This window comes from Protobothrops mucrosquamatus, unplaced genomic scaffold (genome assembly GCF_001527695.2).
Source record: "Protobothrops mucrosquamatus isolate PMUCROS unplaced genomic scaffold, P.Mucros_1.0 scaffold622, whole genome shotgun sequence".
NCBI classification, from domain to species: Eukaryota; Metazoa; Chordata; class Lepidosauria; order Squamata; family Viperidae; genus Protobothrops; species Protobothrops mucrosquamatus.
Window position 1 is genome coordinate 654113 of NW_015386918.1, and position 16835 is coordinate 670947.

At 35.8% G+C, this 16835-nt stretch overlaps 1 protein-coding gene across 1 annotated transcript in view; it reads right to left on the reverse strand.

Moving 5' to 3' along the window:
- Positions 1-2833: 2833 nt before the first annotated feature.
- FBXL17 (F-box and leucine rich repeat protein 17) overlaps positions 2834-16835 on the reverse strand; it is a 129132-nt gene continuing 115130 nt past the window's right edge. Inside the window, exons 8-9 of the mRNA XM_015817686.2 lie at positions 14083-14225; positions 2834-4784 (exon numbers count right to left, since the gene is read on the reverse strand). Of these exons, the coding sequence (XP_015673172.2) occupies positions 4647-4784; positions 14083-14225 (281 nt within the window). The 3' untranslated portion in view covers positions 2834-4646. The remainder of the gene's footprint in view (positions 4785-14082; positions 14226-16835) is intronic.

Sequence of the window (16835 nt, forward strand, 5' to 3'; positions counted from 1 at the left end):
CGCCATCACTGCCCTATGCTATTTCAGACAAATGGCTGTCCAGTCTCTTTTTAAAAACCTCCAGTGTTGGAGCATTCACAGCTTCTGGAGGCAGGTTGTTCCACTGATTAATTGTTCTAACTGTCAGAAAATTTCTCCTTAGTTCTAGGTTGCTTCTCTCTTTGGTTAGTTTCCATCCGTTGTTTCTTGTCCTGCCTTCAGTATTAGCATCAATTGACTTCTATAACTTGTATCTTCTTGTGCACAACTATTATTTGGCTTCTGGATATAAAAGAATAAAGTAAAAAGCAACATAAAAAGGGATTTTTTCTTTCTCTCAATACTGTATATAACAGTGTTGAACCATATATTAAATATTAATTTTTGTTTTATTTTTTAAAATTAGCTTTGTGAACTCATGCTTGAGTGCTTCATACAAAATTGTTTTGATTTTTTGCCTTTAATACACTCTTTAAAGATGCCTTTAATAAACTTTTAATACATAGATGGCTACAGAATATTTTGCACTACATTCTCTATCAATGATTTGTTTTTCCACTTTAATTCTAAAACAGCTACTTTTTAGTTCAAGATTCCAGTATCAAACCCCGCCAACATCGCTGTCCTGATTTTTTAACAAAAAATCCAGATCATTGGCTTGTCTAAGTTTATCCTATTTCACAAGAGCAGACATACAGTGTGCGAGTTTTAGGATTATAGATGTTATTTAGATTGCACTTAAATTGTTTAACATATGTGACATTTGTGGCTATGAACATCTTCAGCTGAAGCTATTATTTCAAAGCAAGAGTCAAAGCTGGATTAGTCATTAGATGGTATTCTGATACTGTTTTGAATGAATGGTAAGAATAGGGAGCATTTATTGATCCATGTGTTTCTTACTCAGCCTACACCTAGTTGTTAGACCCATGCCAATTCTCAGTGTGAAACTCTGATACAGAGAAATGATATAGGACTAGATGATTGTTACAGTAGGGAAGATTATAGGTTTAAATAAATGTCTTAATTCTGACAGACATTTTCCTTTCCACTAATCATACCTACTATGTAAAATTTGCATATAAATATTTCTGTTAGGGCACAATTTTTATTTCAGATTCTGTTATAAAGCTAAAGCTATACTAGCATATTTTATCATCAGTCATTGCTGGTGCAAAGTTTTTACAGTTGGCAAAAATCTCATTTTCATCATGATTCTACTTTGATAAGTGTTTGTTGAAAACTTGTATAAGTCACTGTATAGGTACATTCACAATTTATTTCAATTTTAGTGATCTCTTGTATAATTGCTACTGAAATATATACTCTTTAAATCTTTTCTACATATATTATATTGGATAAAATCTTACAAAACTATTTATTACTTATCATTAAGTAATTTTCAAAGTGAATATTATAATAGTTAAGTTACTATTTTTTATTTCCTTTTAGTACTTGCATCAAAGAAGGAAAATGGAATACTTTCTTTGAAAAAATTGTATTAGTGGGATTTATCACAATTCAGAGTCTCTAAAAAAGAAACAAGACCAAAAATATAAATGCTGTTTTCCAAATTATTTTGCCTGAAGTCTTCTAGTTTGAGAAAAATGGCAACTTTCAAGTCAATTGTGAACATTTGATATTATAGATTAAAATGCGTTAACCTTTAAAAAATAAATTCAGTGTTACATCTAAAAAATTTCTTTATTAATTTGTTATATTCTAAAAGTTATCTACTATTCTGTTTTCAGTGTGTCTTTGTCAATTATCCTGAAATGTAACAGTTCATAGTAGTCTAATATACATAAAAATAACCTTCTCATGTATATATTCTAGTGATTTTCTGTCTATATTCAGTTAATCTATTTGGGGAGTCAGAGGAATTCACATAATAATAAATGAATGCTGATACTATCAGATGCAATAAAAATATGAAAATTATCCAATATAATTATAAATGATAGGGAAGCATTTGGTTCCTTAGTAATGGCAGTCGAGAATAGGAGAGCCTTTGCTAAAGTTTGGGTGTGCACCCAGTTAACTCCCTTTCCTGGATCAAGAAGCCCTTCAATTACTCATGCCCTGGTCATCTTCCAGATGGACTGCTGCAATGTGCTCTACCTGAGACTACTCTTGAAGACTATCTGGAAGTTGCAACTGGTGCAGAATGTAGCGATATAAGCAGTTCTGGGCTAGTGTGGCACATGCAGTACCTCTGCTCTGTGAGCTGTGCTGAGTGCCAATTGGTTTCTGGGTCCAATTCAAGGTGTTGGTTATTACCTTTAAAGTCCTTAATGGCATGGGACCAGGGTATCTAAGGTGCCTTCTTGTCCCAATTATATCAGCCCATTCCAGCTGGTCAAGCAGGGAGGGCATGCTGTGAATCCTGTCAGTTAAAGAATTTTGACTGGCAAGATCTAGGAAGATGGCCTTTTTTGCTATTTCCCCTGCTTTTTGGAACATTTTAGCCCAGAGGTGAGGCGAGCGCCCCACAGTTCTGGTTTTCTTAGCTACGCCTCTTAGCATAAGGATTTAAGATTATTATGCAACCCTGGGAATGACTGGTGGCTTGAGGGCTCTCCCTCAGTCTAGTTAACCTTTAGCCTCATGAATTTTTAAACTTTAATTTTCACTTTTAACTTGTAAATTTTAACTTTGGGTTTAATTTTGTTTTTAACTTTGTTTTTAGTCATATTTTATATTGTTTTATTAGATTGTTTGTAAACCGCCTAGAGTCACACATGTGAAATGAACAGTATAGAAATTTGATAAATAAATAAATAAATAGTATGCCTCAGTAAAATGAAATTCTGATTCTAGATAAAAGTTTCTCATCAAAAAAGATTTTACAACAGTCAGTACCAAGTATTTAATGTTACCAAAATCTTCTCTTTACCTTACTGCAGCATTTGATATTCTATGTTGAATGAAGAATAACAATGTCATTCTATACACATCTGGCCAGACTGAATTCCATAAAATTTATTCCTAGGATTATATAACATGGTGGGATAATAAACCTCTTACTAAGGGATGATTTACATCAGTATGATGCTTTATGGTTAACATGAATGCAAATACACGGTCATACAAAGATTATTTTGAGCAAGTAGTTTTATATGCTGTCATTTTTTAAAGTTGTTAAGATTCCATCTGAGATTACATATCTCATTATAACTTGTCATTATAGATGTAAACCTGAGTGAATGACAGCATAAAGATATTTATGAGCATGGCCTAATTTGTTTGGATAAGTAGTTAACACATGCAAACATTTTTACTCAAAACCAAGGCCCATGAATAGATTTGTATATGTCCTACAGGAATTTCCATGTATTTTGAAAAAGTTACCATATTGGCATGGATGAGAAAATGCTTTATAAAAATGCATTATGAACATCAGATTTAAATCACAGAGCAGTTGGGCATCATAGAAAGAGAACAAAACAATACATTTCTAGTTTGAAATAAACTATGAACATTTTTTGGGGGAAAAATACATCTCCAAATACCTATGTTTAAATTATATTTAAAGAAATAGGCTAGAAACAGATACAATAGTTTGATTCTGACTTGTTTGAATTAACCATACTTTCAATTAACTACAATACTCCAGATTTAGATATAACAGGAAGTTATAAGTGGAGGCAGATGTTTCTTTCCTTCTCCCCTGAGATGCTGCAGAAGCATACAGGAAATGCAAGTCTGAGTTTCTTTACACACAGAGAAATCCTGAATCCTTAGATACACTACTTTTCACAGATCTAAATAATAAAAAGTGCTTAACATTAAAATGAAGATGTACAAAACTGGAAAGTGTAAAGATGTAAAAATGTAATCAAGAAATATACACTTAAATACATACACTCACAAGCAACTGAAAAATATTATTTTTGTAGAACCAAGAGACCAGACAGATAGTCTGCTTAAATTGCCATTATGCTTAGGTCCAGCATTTATTAAAGATTCCATTCAAAATAAATTTTATCATAAAAATGTTATATTTTTGTACCTTTGTAGATTTTCATAAATGTGCATTTCAAAAATGCACAAGAGGTTAGCAATATTTTGATAATCTAATTTAGGATTATCTATTACTTCTAATTTAAGGGGAGTTTGGGAAAGAAGTTGCAATTTACAATTTAAAAAGAACTATGAACTATTAATAATAAAGAAATAGCATGAAACAAGAAGTCATTACAACATATAACACTGCTGAAACTAACCTTAGAGCTAGAAGAAACCCACTTGAGAAGTTAAAACCCAAAGCTTTTAAGAAACAAACAAACAAAAAATCTTATAATGCATCTCTAAAAAAATTGTTTCTATCATGAACATATACCTTGAAAAAACATCCAAACAGTATTCTAGTTTATGTAAACATTCAATTTACAAAAAAGGGCAAGCTTTCTGCAAAATCTTACTGATTTGCAGATTTTAAATTGACAAATAAACATTTCAGAAAAATTAATTATATCTGACCATATTTTTCTTCAAATATTTCCATTAAAAGACTGAATAGACATTTGCCATACACTCATGCTCTCTCTCTTGCATATACATACACCAAACATATATTTAATAAAAAGCAAGAAATATTAATTAAAAATCCTTAACCATTTTCAATTGTTCAGTTTAAATCTCTTTTTTTAATGCCATAGCATGAGTTAAGAGGCACTGGACATACTGGGTATCCAACCCATCTGGTATGCCCGTTCCAAGGTCCGCTTGCAATCTTGTAGCACTGTACTGAAGGTGATATGTGGGTGTTGCTGTACCAGTTGTTCCACAGTCACTTCACTCACCTACATGTAAAAGAAATAATTTTATATATTATTTATTACTAATATCACATGTTGTCCTTTAATCTCACTCTAAAACATGACACACTAAACATGACATACTAAACAAGAATATGGCTATCTTTTCAAATACAGAATTGTGTTTGTATTTAAAATTATCAGAAAATTTTTTGGAGCAATATCCTTCAAAGTATTAATAATTTGCCTAAAATGAAACAAAAGTAAAACAAGTCTAACATCCCAAGCAAAGAAGCTCCAAAGTATGAATAAGTATGGGCATGGGTAGGTATGGTCAGAGGCTGGGAGTGGGCTCTGCAAGGAACATGGGCCCAGTGCCTTATAAAGAACATGGACCTAATAGGTTCATAAGAATGAAGGTACTGATATTGGATCACAAGAACCAGAATTTTGAATTGTGCTACCATCCGAAGTCAATGGATTTGGAACAAAGTTGATGTAGTATAAGCATGCATACATTAAAAGACAATTTATCCACTACATTTTAGATATATTGGAGTTTCTGAACACTCTTTAATTGCATCTTCAGATAAAATTCATTGCAATAATACACTGTAGTCATAACTAACATCTCCAGAAAAGAGCACAATAACATGAAAATGGGTAACATAGCAGCCAGTTGGGCTTCCAGCAGAAATACTGGGTAGAAAAATGTCCCTAAACTCTAAACTTCAGAATGATTGTAATACTATCTAGATAGGCTGTATTGTTACAACATTCAAGCAAAAGCTATTTATGTATCTGAATATATGAATCTGAATCATATATTTTAGCTGTCAATAAAAAACCCATCTCTTCATGAGAAGGGAGGGCAATTTTGCCCCTCCCCCCACATTTCTCATTGCAAAAGAATTAAAATCTTTCCTCTGTAATAACCGCAATCATCACAATCAATAATTAAAATGTACAGCTTAGAAGGTCAGAAATATCTGTACTAGACCTTAACCAGAGATATTACCTTTATTCCTCTATCATACAAAGCAATCAATAAGGTCTAATTAAACTTAACATCTCTACAACTGCAGTGCTGTGAAGGGATTAATTTGTCAATTATTTTTAAGCTGATTGTAGTTCATATCACAGAGCCAGACAGCTTCCATCATTCTTTAGATTAAAAAAACTAGATTAACCTAAGAACATGACTTCTAGGTAACTTTCCTTAGAATTTTTTATTGAATTTTAAAATACATCAATATTTAATTTAAATACTCTTAACAGTGTTCCTTTGTCACAATTGTTCACTTTGTACTTCTTTATTGATGTTGAACTAAAATAGATTTACATGTTCAAGGCATTTTCCATTCTTACCACAAATATATGTTTAATTTTCTTAAAATCCTTGGATGAGGGTATGTTAAAAAACAACAGACTCTCTTCAAATATCTCTTTACTATTGTTATTTCCCCCCCCCTCTCCCCGCCCTCAGTCCTACTGCCCTGAGCAAACACCAAACTGAAGCAATTGTGCTAGGCAGTGCAGAGAATGAACAGTGATTGCATTTTATGACAGGGATAAATGACGGGTTTAATCTATAGTTCTTCTGCTTTGATAATAGAAACATTCAATCTTCATTGGGAGATTTGTCAACTGAAGAGCAACTTGGATAGAAAATTGGTTTAACTTCTATTTCAAGTACACAGAGACCCTGCATGCCCTAAACACTTTTGTAAACAACTATATTACAGCAACACTGAATGTGTCCAAAAAACAGGAAGTGCCTTTTAATCAATAAGAATGAAATCTGTAATGGTACAAGCTCTATGGCAGCTCAGACATATCAATAAATTATATTTTAAAACTGACCAGAAATGTTACTGCAGTATGTGGATGATCACATAAAGCCGATATTAGCCTTTGCCAATGTTGGCATCTTCCAGATGTTGAAACTGCAACTTCCAGACTTCTATGAAAACATGATACTTTTGTACACTGTGCAGTAATTTTAGCAAATATATTGCTTATATATGTGTGTGGGCCCTATCATACATAATAGTTGCAAAAGCAGAAGAGATGTTAATTAGATAGGCCTATAGACTTTGGTCATCCTGAGTATGTATCACAACATTGTACTGTATGTACTTTCTGGTTAATAGGATATATGCAGTGATGTTCTGGTTTGCAAAGTAGTCTTTAAATTAGAGATCTTAACTTGCATAGAAGAGTGTGAACATATTTCATATAAAATTGGGTTTAGGTTGAATGTGTGAAATACTAGCCAAAATGCTCCAAAACGAAGAGATAGTATCCTGTTGTAAAAACATGGATGAGAAAAAAAATAGAAAAAAATAGCTGCAAATAAGGATAGTCAAAATGTTATATACATGAACTAGTATGAACAGTGAACAACACATTTTGCATGAATGGTGCCTGAACACAAACACTAGTTTTGGATGTTTTGTTCTGTATACAAGATGAAATGGGTTTGTTCTGAGCAAAAGTGATTGGGAGTGGGGTGTAACTGAGGGAAAAATCCAAATATATCAACAGCTGATCAGAGGGAGGGGAGGCACTAGAAAGTGGATAGGCCAGAGGGATGTGCTATGCTATGTTTACTGTGCACACTTCAGTAGGGAAGAGGGGCCTGGACTAGCACATCAATAATTTGAGTTGATTCAGGCAAAGGAGAAAAGGAAGGCCACGAGCAACCCGAAGAGTAAGCTGGTGATGGGATATGCTATGCTGGAAATTATTGAAGGAAGTAGAAAAGTGATACATATCAACCTTACTCTACTTGCTGAATAAAATTATTCAGGATCCCTTCAGATTTCATTGCTGGCTTTCTTTTTTCAGAACAATCATATAAGAGTTCAGCAAAACTGGAATGTGATCATTTGTTCTGAGTTCTAAAGAAAAAACGTCCCCTCAAGTTGCACAGAACATGGTCAGAACAGCAAAGAATGGCTAAATTAAAAGAAGCAGATAGAATGCAGAGTGCTTGTGATGAAAATAAAAATGTTGGCAGAATGGTAATTGGTCTGTTGCAAGGAATGTTTCTCAAAAGAGGCAAAAACGGGTGTATACAAGCACATTGTTCTATGTACTTTGTAAGACAGGAGATACATAAAAGCTGAATGCAGTGAGAATAGGCTACTTAGAAAGCGTGTGTGTACTAAAACAGAAAGAAATATGAATGGGCATTGAATGAATGTGGACTGAATGCAAAAGTGAATAACAAGTACAAAAGAAGTACATTAAGGTGATTTGGCAATATAGGGGAGTAAATGAGAAAATGAGGGAAAATATATTAAGGAAGAGTGAGAAAAGTAAGACTGAAAAAAGTCAAATGGTGAAATCCTCAAAATCAATGAAATTTGTAAACAATAAAAGACAATATACGTGAAGTGATGCACTGCCAAATGAAGCAATTGTACTAGTTAGTGCAGAGGATGAATGTGGATTGTCTTATTACTTGGATGTTCTTTCATGGCAAAAGACCAAACCAAACTAAATACTAATTGCAACAAGCAGCTGTAACACACTAAATATAAGTTTATTGGGAGAATTTAATATTAGAAATCCTGGTTATCATATTTGTCTGGAATCTCCTACTATATATCAAGTATCAGAGAGCATATGTATCAATTAGTATATCATGTGTACAGTTCATAACTGCGAACTTTAAGATTTGGCTCTATCCCATCCTCCAACCTGATGAATACTGATGAATATCAACTTATTTGAACTAATACAGAAACCTGAATTTATGGGACTTGTGGCAACAGACAGCAATGTATAACATAGAGACCAAAATAAACTACTTTATGACCCAAAATTGGCCATGTATGTCAAATAAAAGCACTGGTGGTATTTATTGAAATTCTACAATTCACAGACAAAATCAAACCATATTCTTATTCCAGAACCTGATTGTAATAACTTATGTTACAATATATCAGTTTTGTTTTATGATTTTATATGGCATTATATTGTTTTTGTTACTTTTATTTTTTGGATTGGCTTCACCCGGAATCTTGTATGGAGATGGTCAGCTATACAGATTTGACAAACAAACAAATAATCCTGGTGAACTATTTATACGTTTAAAATATCCACTATTCAGATTTCCACTGTTTAGAAACCTTTCATATGTCCTTTTCCTTCTTTTCAATGGGTTTAACAGGTTTATGTGTTCTATATTCTGAGTATTATTTTCTCAATTATTTTTAAGTATATTTTTTAACTTAATAGTTGAATGAACAACATTCTCAGGTGGCCTAATTATAATTCCTGCCTGTAGCTACAACATAATAAAAGGTTTGTGAAATCATTCTGTGTGAAGTGCTAGGCACTTGATCTATTCAGCTGAGATGTTCCACAAAGTTTCAGTGATTACCTCAGTGCTGAGGGCTTAGGGTAGTTGAATAATACACTCACAGAAAAACATCTGCATCCTGGATTTTCTAAGTGTTAAGACACTTCAGTTTGAATTATGGATTAAAAACAATAAAAATGGACTAAGTGACGGCACCTTATAAGGCTAGCAACTACCTGAATACTGAGGCATTATTTTTGTCAAAGTGAATTTATTCAGACCCATTTCTTATATATTATTCTTATGAAGTAGATCGTCATTTGCATGTTCTGCCTTAGACTGCATTACTAAAGTCTGTATGCAAAATAATAAATGAAGGGGTTGTTTCTCTCACAGCTTAATTCATTCCCAAGTGGTTAGCTCAATCACCTGATCTATATGGTACCCTATTATTTGAAGGGAGTATCTGGTATAACTCCCATATTACAAAATTAAGTAAGAGTGAAATGTTAAACTAGAAATATTGTACTAGTATTAAACTAATAAATTGGAAAAAGTTACTAATAGAACATTATGAATACAACCTGTCTATGTAACTAACTGCCCCAGTAGAAATACTGTGTGTGTATATATATATATATATATATATATGGCTAGAAATAGAACTAAAAATCCGACTCTTGGGTATGTCCATATTATGTCGAAATAACCACGATCACCAAGAGGAGATAAAATATTTAAAAGCAATTAAAAAGTTTAAAAACAATTTAAAAGCAATAAAACATTGTTAAAAATACAGGCAACCAAGCTTTCATCGGGCCCTCCCGACATCATCAGGGTTGATGAGGCGGTTTTGGGGAGGGTTTATATGCCGTTTTCAAGTGCCTGCATCCGGCTACGTGACCGCGTGACCGGGCCCCGGTATATGCGCTCCTGCGCGATGCATGTCTTCCTTTTACCCGCATGTAGATGTTTTGCCTTCTTTTCCTGTTTACTACTATGAGGCCCTTGGATGTCTCCGTCAGGGATCACCTGGGGTTCTTCCTTGCATCTCTCATCCACCTCAACCCCCTCACCCTTCCCCTCAAACTCATCCGTCCCGCGAGGAAGAACCCCAGTCAGGAAGCAAGGAGAGATTGAAGGGGAAGGGAAGGAGATGGAAGGAAGGAAGGAAGGAAGGAAGGAAGGAAGGAAGGAAGGAAGGAAGGATGGATTGATTGATCGATCTTTGGAGAGTCATGTTTTTCCAGATGGTGATGAACTGCAACTCCCAGCATTCCCCACTCTTCCACAGTGCTTTTTAGGGCTGCTGGGGATGGTAGTCCAGTAAGGTCTGGAGACACACACAGATGCCCTCCGATGGTGAGGGAGGCGGGCCGGGCGGTGCAGGGGAGGCTCCGGCGCGGCACGGAGGGTGGCTGGGGGCAGAGCGCGGCCGGGCAACCAGGAGGCGTGGGGATCGGCTCGGCGTCGCAGCTCAGCTCAGCTCAGCTCAGCCAGCAGCAGCAGCAGCAGCGCGTTGCCCGAGCAGGGCGGGAAGAGAGGAGGTGGTGGTGGCAAGTCATGAAAGCAGCATCCACACGTTCAGGGTGCAAACGCCTTGGACGGTTTGGCTCCCCCACCCCTTTATTTATTGATCTGCCACAAGCTCGTGCAAACAAGCCCCGAGGAGTTCGGAACGAGCAGTTGTTTAAAAAAAAAAAAGCTTTCAGCAACAAGGCAGAAAGGGGAACTCGCTCACGGCTCTTTTTTCCCCCTTTCTCGGCGACTGGGAAGGCAGCAGCCAGAGACGCCGCTTCACAAAGGGAGGCGGAGAGAGGGGCGAAGGGGAAAACCTCACTCAACTTTCGCCCTTGTCAGACCCGGTTCCCTTCTGGTCGACCCCCACCCACCCACCCGCCCCTTCACCTCCCGCTACAGATCGACGCTACCCCTCGAGAGTATTTCGCCAGGCTTTTTTTTTTACCTTGGCCCTGTGCTTCTCCCAGATGGAAGCCAGGCAAGAGGACCTGAAAGACGCCGAGCTACCTTGCCAGCGCCCGCCGCTGCCCCGCTAGCCTCACCTTGGCCACCGCCCATTTGGTGCGGCGGCAGGCAGGCCCAGGCACTCCTGGGCGGCCATGGCAAGCAGCAGCGACGGCATAGGCCGACCACCAGCTGGGCCACCAGCTGGCCCAGCCCAAGGGAGGTAAGCCACCCGCCGGGCCCCACGCACGCCAGCTACCCTCCCAGCACCCGCCGCTGACCCGCTAGCCTCACCTTGGCCACCGCCCGTTCGGTGCAGTGGCAGGCAGGCCCAGGCGCTCCTGGGTGGCCCTCCCACCCCGGCCCTCTTTTACTTACATTTAGTAGTTGCTCAGCAGGGAGGGGTGGAAACTTCCAGAAAGCTCGCCTTAGCTGCAGACAACGTGCAGCAACGTTTACCGACTGGGACTTTTGGCGGGCTCAGCAGGGCAAAGACAGCCTGGACAATTCATATTGGCTTTTGAAAGCCAATAGAATTAGACTCTATTCAAGAGAGTCTATTCTATTGGCGTTCGAAAGCCAATAGAATAGACTCTCTTGAATAGAGTCTATTCTATTGGCTTTCAAAAACCAATAGAATAAGAGGGAGTAGCACAGCTCATGAAAAAGGGGGGAAAAATGCCAGACTGCGTTTCATAAGGATTCTATGAGGAAAAACTCCAGGACTTTGGCGACCCCTGTGAAATGGTCGTTCGACCCCAAAAGGGGTCGCGACCCACAGGTTGAGAACCGCTGTTCTAGAAGAATACTACTCTCAACTAAGTAAGGAGTCATGCAATATTTTCATACTAGAAACCTTACTCATTCAGACAGCAAAAGCCTACAGTTCTTAGATCCACCTTTTTTGATTAAAATTTCTATTCTTCCTTAGTGGAATAATGACTCGACAGGACAATAAAACAATATTTTACTTAATATTATTATCAAGCCATTTTGCTCCTTAAAGTTGTTGTGTCAACTGTATGAAAATCAAAAGAACTACACTAAAGGAACTTGATGAAAAAGCAATTAATCTGATTATTTTCATAGTGGGGATCAATAGCAATAACCACTAGTGGAATCTGTCGCCCAGAACCAGTTATATAATCAATGGAATTAAGCAGAGGCTGGATTTAGCCAGCTCAGCAATTTCTCTGGATTAGTTAGGACTTACTAATTCTAAATTTACATGAAGTACACATGAAAAAGACTCCAAGGACATTATGTCATAAAATAATGTTTTGGGGAGAATATTGGAATCTTTTGCTATATTTTCCTTATAGTCATTGTGTTGATTCTTCCATATCTGTTAACATCACATAAAGGGAAATGTCTATCTGGTATAGCAACTTATTCAATATTTTGGAAAAGATTAGAAGGTGAAAAATTGAACCCAAATGTACTTCTCATCCAAGTGCGTGGTTGAACATATTTTAGTCACAATGGCATTTAATAACCTTTCCTATTTGCCAAATATTACTGTAATGATGTTCTAAAAGCATTAGTTGGAAAAATAAATGAATTCTGCATGAAATATGAAAAGTTAAGGAAGAAAAGTTCTCTACTTTCTGACTATGAAAGAGGAATGAAACTCTTAAGCTGCCAACATTGCATCTAAAACATTTAAAATTCAGGATACAGCTTCTGAATTTTGTTCTTTTTATGGCTATTTTTCAGCTTTCCCTTGCACACAGAGGTTTAACAAGCAAGTTAAATGACCCCCAGTGGTGTCTCTTATGCCACACTTTACAGCATTCTCATCAAGATAGCCAATATATATTTCCCCATTAATCAAGAACAGTTTTCCCTACTTGCTTTGTAGCACTCTCACAGATTCTTATTCTTGTTAGCTTAGTTGTTTCCCTTCACAGCATGCAGTTCTTTTTGTAGCAAGTCAGGAAAACATAAGCAAGTAATTAAAGGAGTACAAACAATACTGTATATAGATTATACATGGTTTAACTGATGGCATACTAAAATCTGTTTAAAACGCCAAGATCATTGAAATTTTTGGTACTTCAAGGGAGGACATAGACTTTTTTTTAAAGCTTCCTTTATTGTATGAGCAAATTTAATTATACCCACAAAATATATGTAAAATTGATTTGATAATTGAAAGCCTAACTTAAATCCAAGAAATTAAGCAGATATTTTTAGCACTATTCATCAAATAAGACTCTCAGATAATGGCAGTTTTCATTTAGCAACTGACTTATATAGTGACCATTTTGCAGTACAGTGATGGAAAAATAATTTTTCAACCAATCTTTGCATTTATGATCTTTGCAGGTTCGTAAAGCCAATGTAAGAGCATAAGCATAGTCACATTTTCACTTAATGATTGCCTTCCTTAATAATCAAGTTGTTGGTCCCAGTTGGGGCTGCTAAATCAAGGACTATCTGTACTTTGGTTGTCTTGCCTCACAAAATATTCAGGTATAAACTAGTATGCTCTGTAAACAAATCGCACTAACAAAATAGTTGTTTCTTTAGAATTCTTTAGAATTTTTTTAAAAGTTTCAATTTGTTTTTAAAAGTAAAAAAATGTAGTACAAAGAAACATTTTAATGTTTTTCTGAATAAGCAAGAAATAGTCCATGATGTATGGAAAAATTAATAATATATAATGGTTATACTGTATTTATATCATTTTAAGTAAATATATTAAGTTTCTTGTTTTTAAAATGATGAGTTACGAACAAGAAATGTGAGGCAAAATTAAGACTTTTACAGTCATACATTTTGTTCTTTTTGGGGGTCAGGGCATATTTTTAGATTTTTATTTTAAATCTAAGCAGATTGTTATATTAATGAATTATATATAACAATCAGACATAAATGAGAAAATTCAGAAAGTGAAACTATGTAAAACTATGTTAGCATCATAACTTCAATATTAAACAACCAGAAAGGACCAAAAGATCACATATAGAATTTGCATTTACTGTCTTGCTTGAATAGATTAAAAAATGTGCCTTGTAAAACACATGGGGATGTCATATCGGTTGTTTATACAATGTTTCTTACCTTATCACATCTCATCAGTCCCAAGTATCGAAGTGATTTACTAGTCTGAGCAATCTGGGTGGCTCCCTGATCTGTAATTTCTTTGCACCATCCAACATCAACTGTCTCTATTGTCATACTGTATCTTCCAATGGCTATCAGTGCTGTAAAACATCAGACAAGCCAGACCCAGAAATGAAACATAAATCAGACAAGCATTTATTTTATAAATACATGCAGAAATATTAAAGCAAACATTATAAATATCTACTCTTGAAGTTCCTTTGTTGTACTTTGATCGATTTACAATATTTGTACATATATTTATAAACAAAGAACTTTAGCCACTTTTTCTCTTTAAAAACCGGTTCCGGTTCGCGGCGCCAGCGGACGTGCAGAGAGAGCCCTCTCTCCACCACCCGGTTTCTCTCCGTCGGAAGACCCTGGAAAGGGTCGAAAGTCGCCCTGCAGGGGCGACTACCGCTGAGGAGGACCCTCGCTAGATCGCGGAAGGGCGGCAGCTCCTTTGGACCATCGGAGGAAAGATCGGCCATTAACATGGCCGATCACCAAGCCGTGCCTGCCGAAAGCCAAACTCACAACTAAGCACAACGAAGCACCGGAGGATTTGGGTGAGACTCTTCCTTTTCTCTCTCTTACCCCAACTACCTTCTTGTGAAAGCTTCCTGAAATTTTCCCCCCGCTTCTAACACGGCAGCATTTACTTACTCTGGGAAATCAAGCTTTGGGAAAAAAAAGAACAGCTAAGCTAAATAACTAAATAACTGGATTTGTATCTTTTGGATGCATTGGGGTCCCCAAAGCTCCTATTACAGGGATCTATTATCTCATCTATTTCTTAACTTGTGAAAAAACATTTTTGGATAATAGTTTAATTGCTCTCTGGAAAAAGATTTTATAGTCTATTGGTGACATCTTGTGGCAAAACCTGATACAATTGAACTTTTTTTGACTGTGAGGTCAATGGCCTTCACATTATCTAAAAAAGGTAAAAACCTGAAACAGCTGGGTGGTAAAAACAACCTCTAGGAATAGTGGAGGTGGACATTTGTTGACTTTTATCAAACATAGCCTCCACTAGAATATTATCTCTAACCACCACAGAAATGGAGGAATTCTACCCACAACTCAACTATAAACTTATACTTGAAAAAATCCTTGAAGTCACTGAGCTAATGAACTCCAGAGTGAAACACAAAGATGTCACCTTAAAATTACAAAGGGAAACTCAGACTTTAACTGATGAACTTACAAACCAAAAAACAACTGAAGTGGAACCAATTAACATCAAAGACCATTCTACACAACAACAAATACAACCCATGGAGAATCTTGACAAGCAAATCTTGATTCCAACTAAAGAACTTGTAACCGAAAAAGCAACAGAAACTGAAGAAAACAACATTAAGATGGAAATACAATATAATGAGAACTTAGACAACTTTGACAATCAAACAACAACTATAACTCCGGATATGACCTTCTACTTAAGCCTTCTACTTATGAAATTGGAAATAGAAGAAGACCTGACTGAATTGATGATAAACTTCTTAAATCAAACAGGAGACCTGAACTACTAGGCCAACAACCTAATGCCTGCAAAGTGGCTAGTTACTTTGAAAAATTGATAAATGGATGGTCTCCCTTGATTCAAACAATATGTGTAGGAATGGAGACCCACTTGAGTATTCAGGGGCACTGGTATGGAAACCTGCTTGGCACAAAAAGAAAGCTAGAGTCAGATTTAAAAATGGGACCTTCCTCTTCCTGTTTTTCCTTATTCCTGACTGATGATGGAACAGCTTAAAACTCTACATAATGGGCTAAGAAGTTTTCTTTTAGAGATATTGGCTGATTTAATCTCCAGGATTTAGACTTATAAATGAAATGAAAATTAGTCATTAGACTATAGTTTTGAAATGTAATATGGAAAGGGGTTTGTGATAATGAAAGACAGTTTATTAGTAAATGATGAGCTATTAGGACGAGAATTAGAATATACTTTTGAAAATATAACTATTTGAATAATATGTGTATTTTAGACATGATAATTATTTTGTAACGAAATTAGGGAAATTTGGGTTATCCGAAGTTTAAACATTATGGTTATTAAAGGCTAAATTGGAATATGTTAATCGGAAATAGGTAAAATTTTAAAACAGGACTTGGATATGTACAAACAAAATTATATTGCCAAATGTCTGGGCTAAAATTAGAAATGTATTAATTTGAATTTGATACAATAATTAAGGGAAATAGAGAGGGAGTTTTTAATGACGTAATCTGAGATATGTATGAAAGATTTTGTTATTGGACTATTGACTACCCTACCACAGTGCTGCTCCTTAAATACTTGGCTGTAAAATTGAAAAACTAATAAAACTTCTTAAAAAAACATACTGTAAAATACTTACATTTGCCTTGCTGCATAATATGTAGCGGTTAAATTTGGTTAAACTTCTGTTGTAAATATATGGTCTTAATTTTGCCATTATTCTCCAAGTTTTAGTTTCCAGTCTGATATCTTTGGTAAAGTTCCTCTTTTCCTCGCAACATATATTTCAGTAAATATATATTTACTGAACATATATTTCAGTAAATAATTATACTTTTGTTTTGTTTTGTTAAAATGCTTTAGAGTTATCCCTAGAAGAATTGTGACTTCATTTCTAAACTGATTTCTAATATTTTCTAACTAGCACTATGTATTTCTTTCTGGTACTTTTGAGTTATTTTACATGTCGACTTTCTAA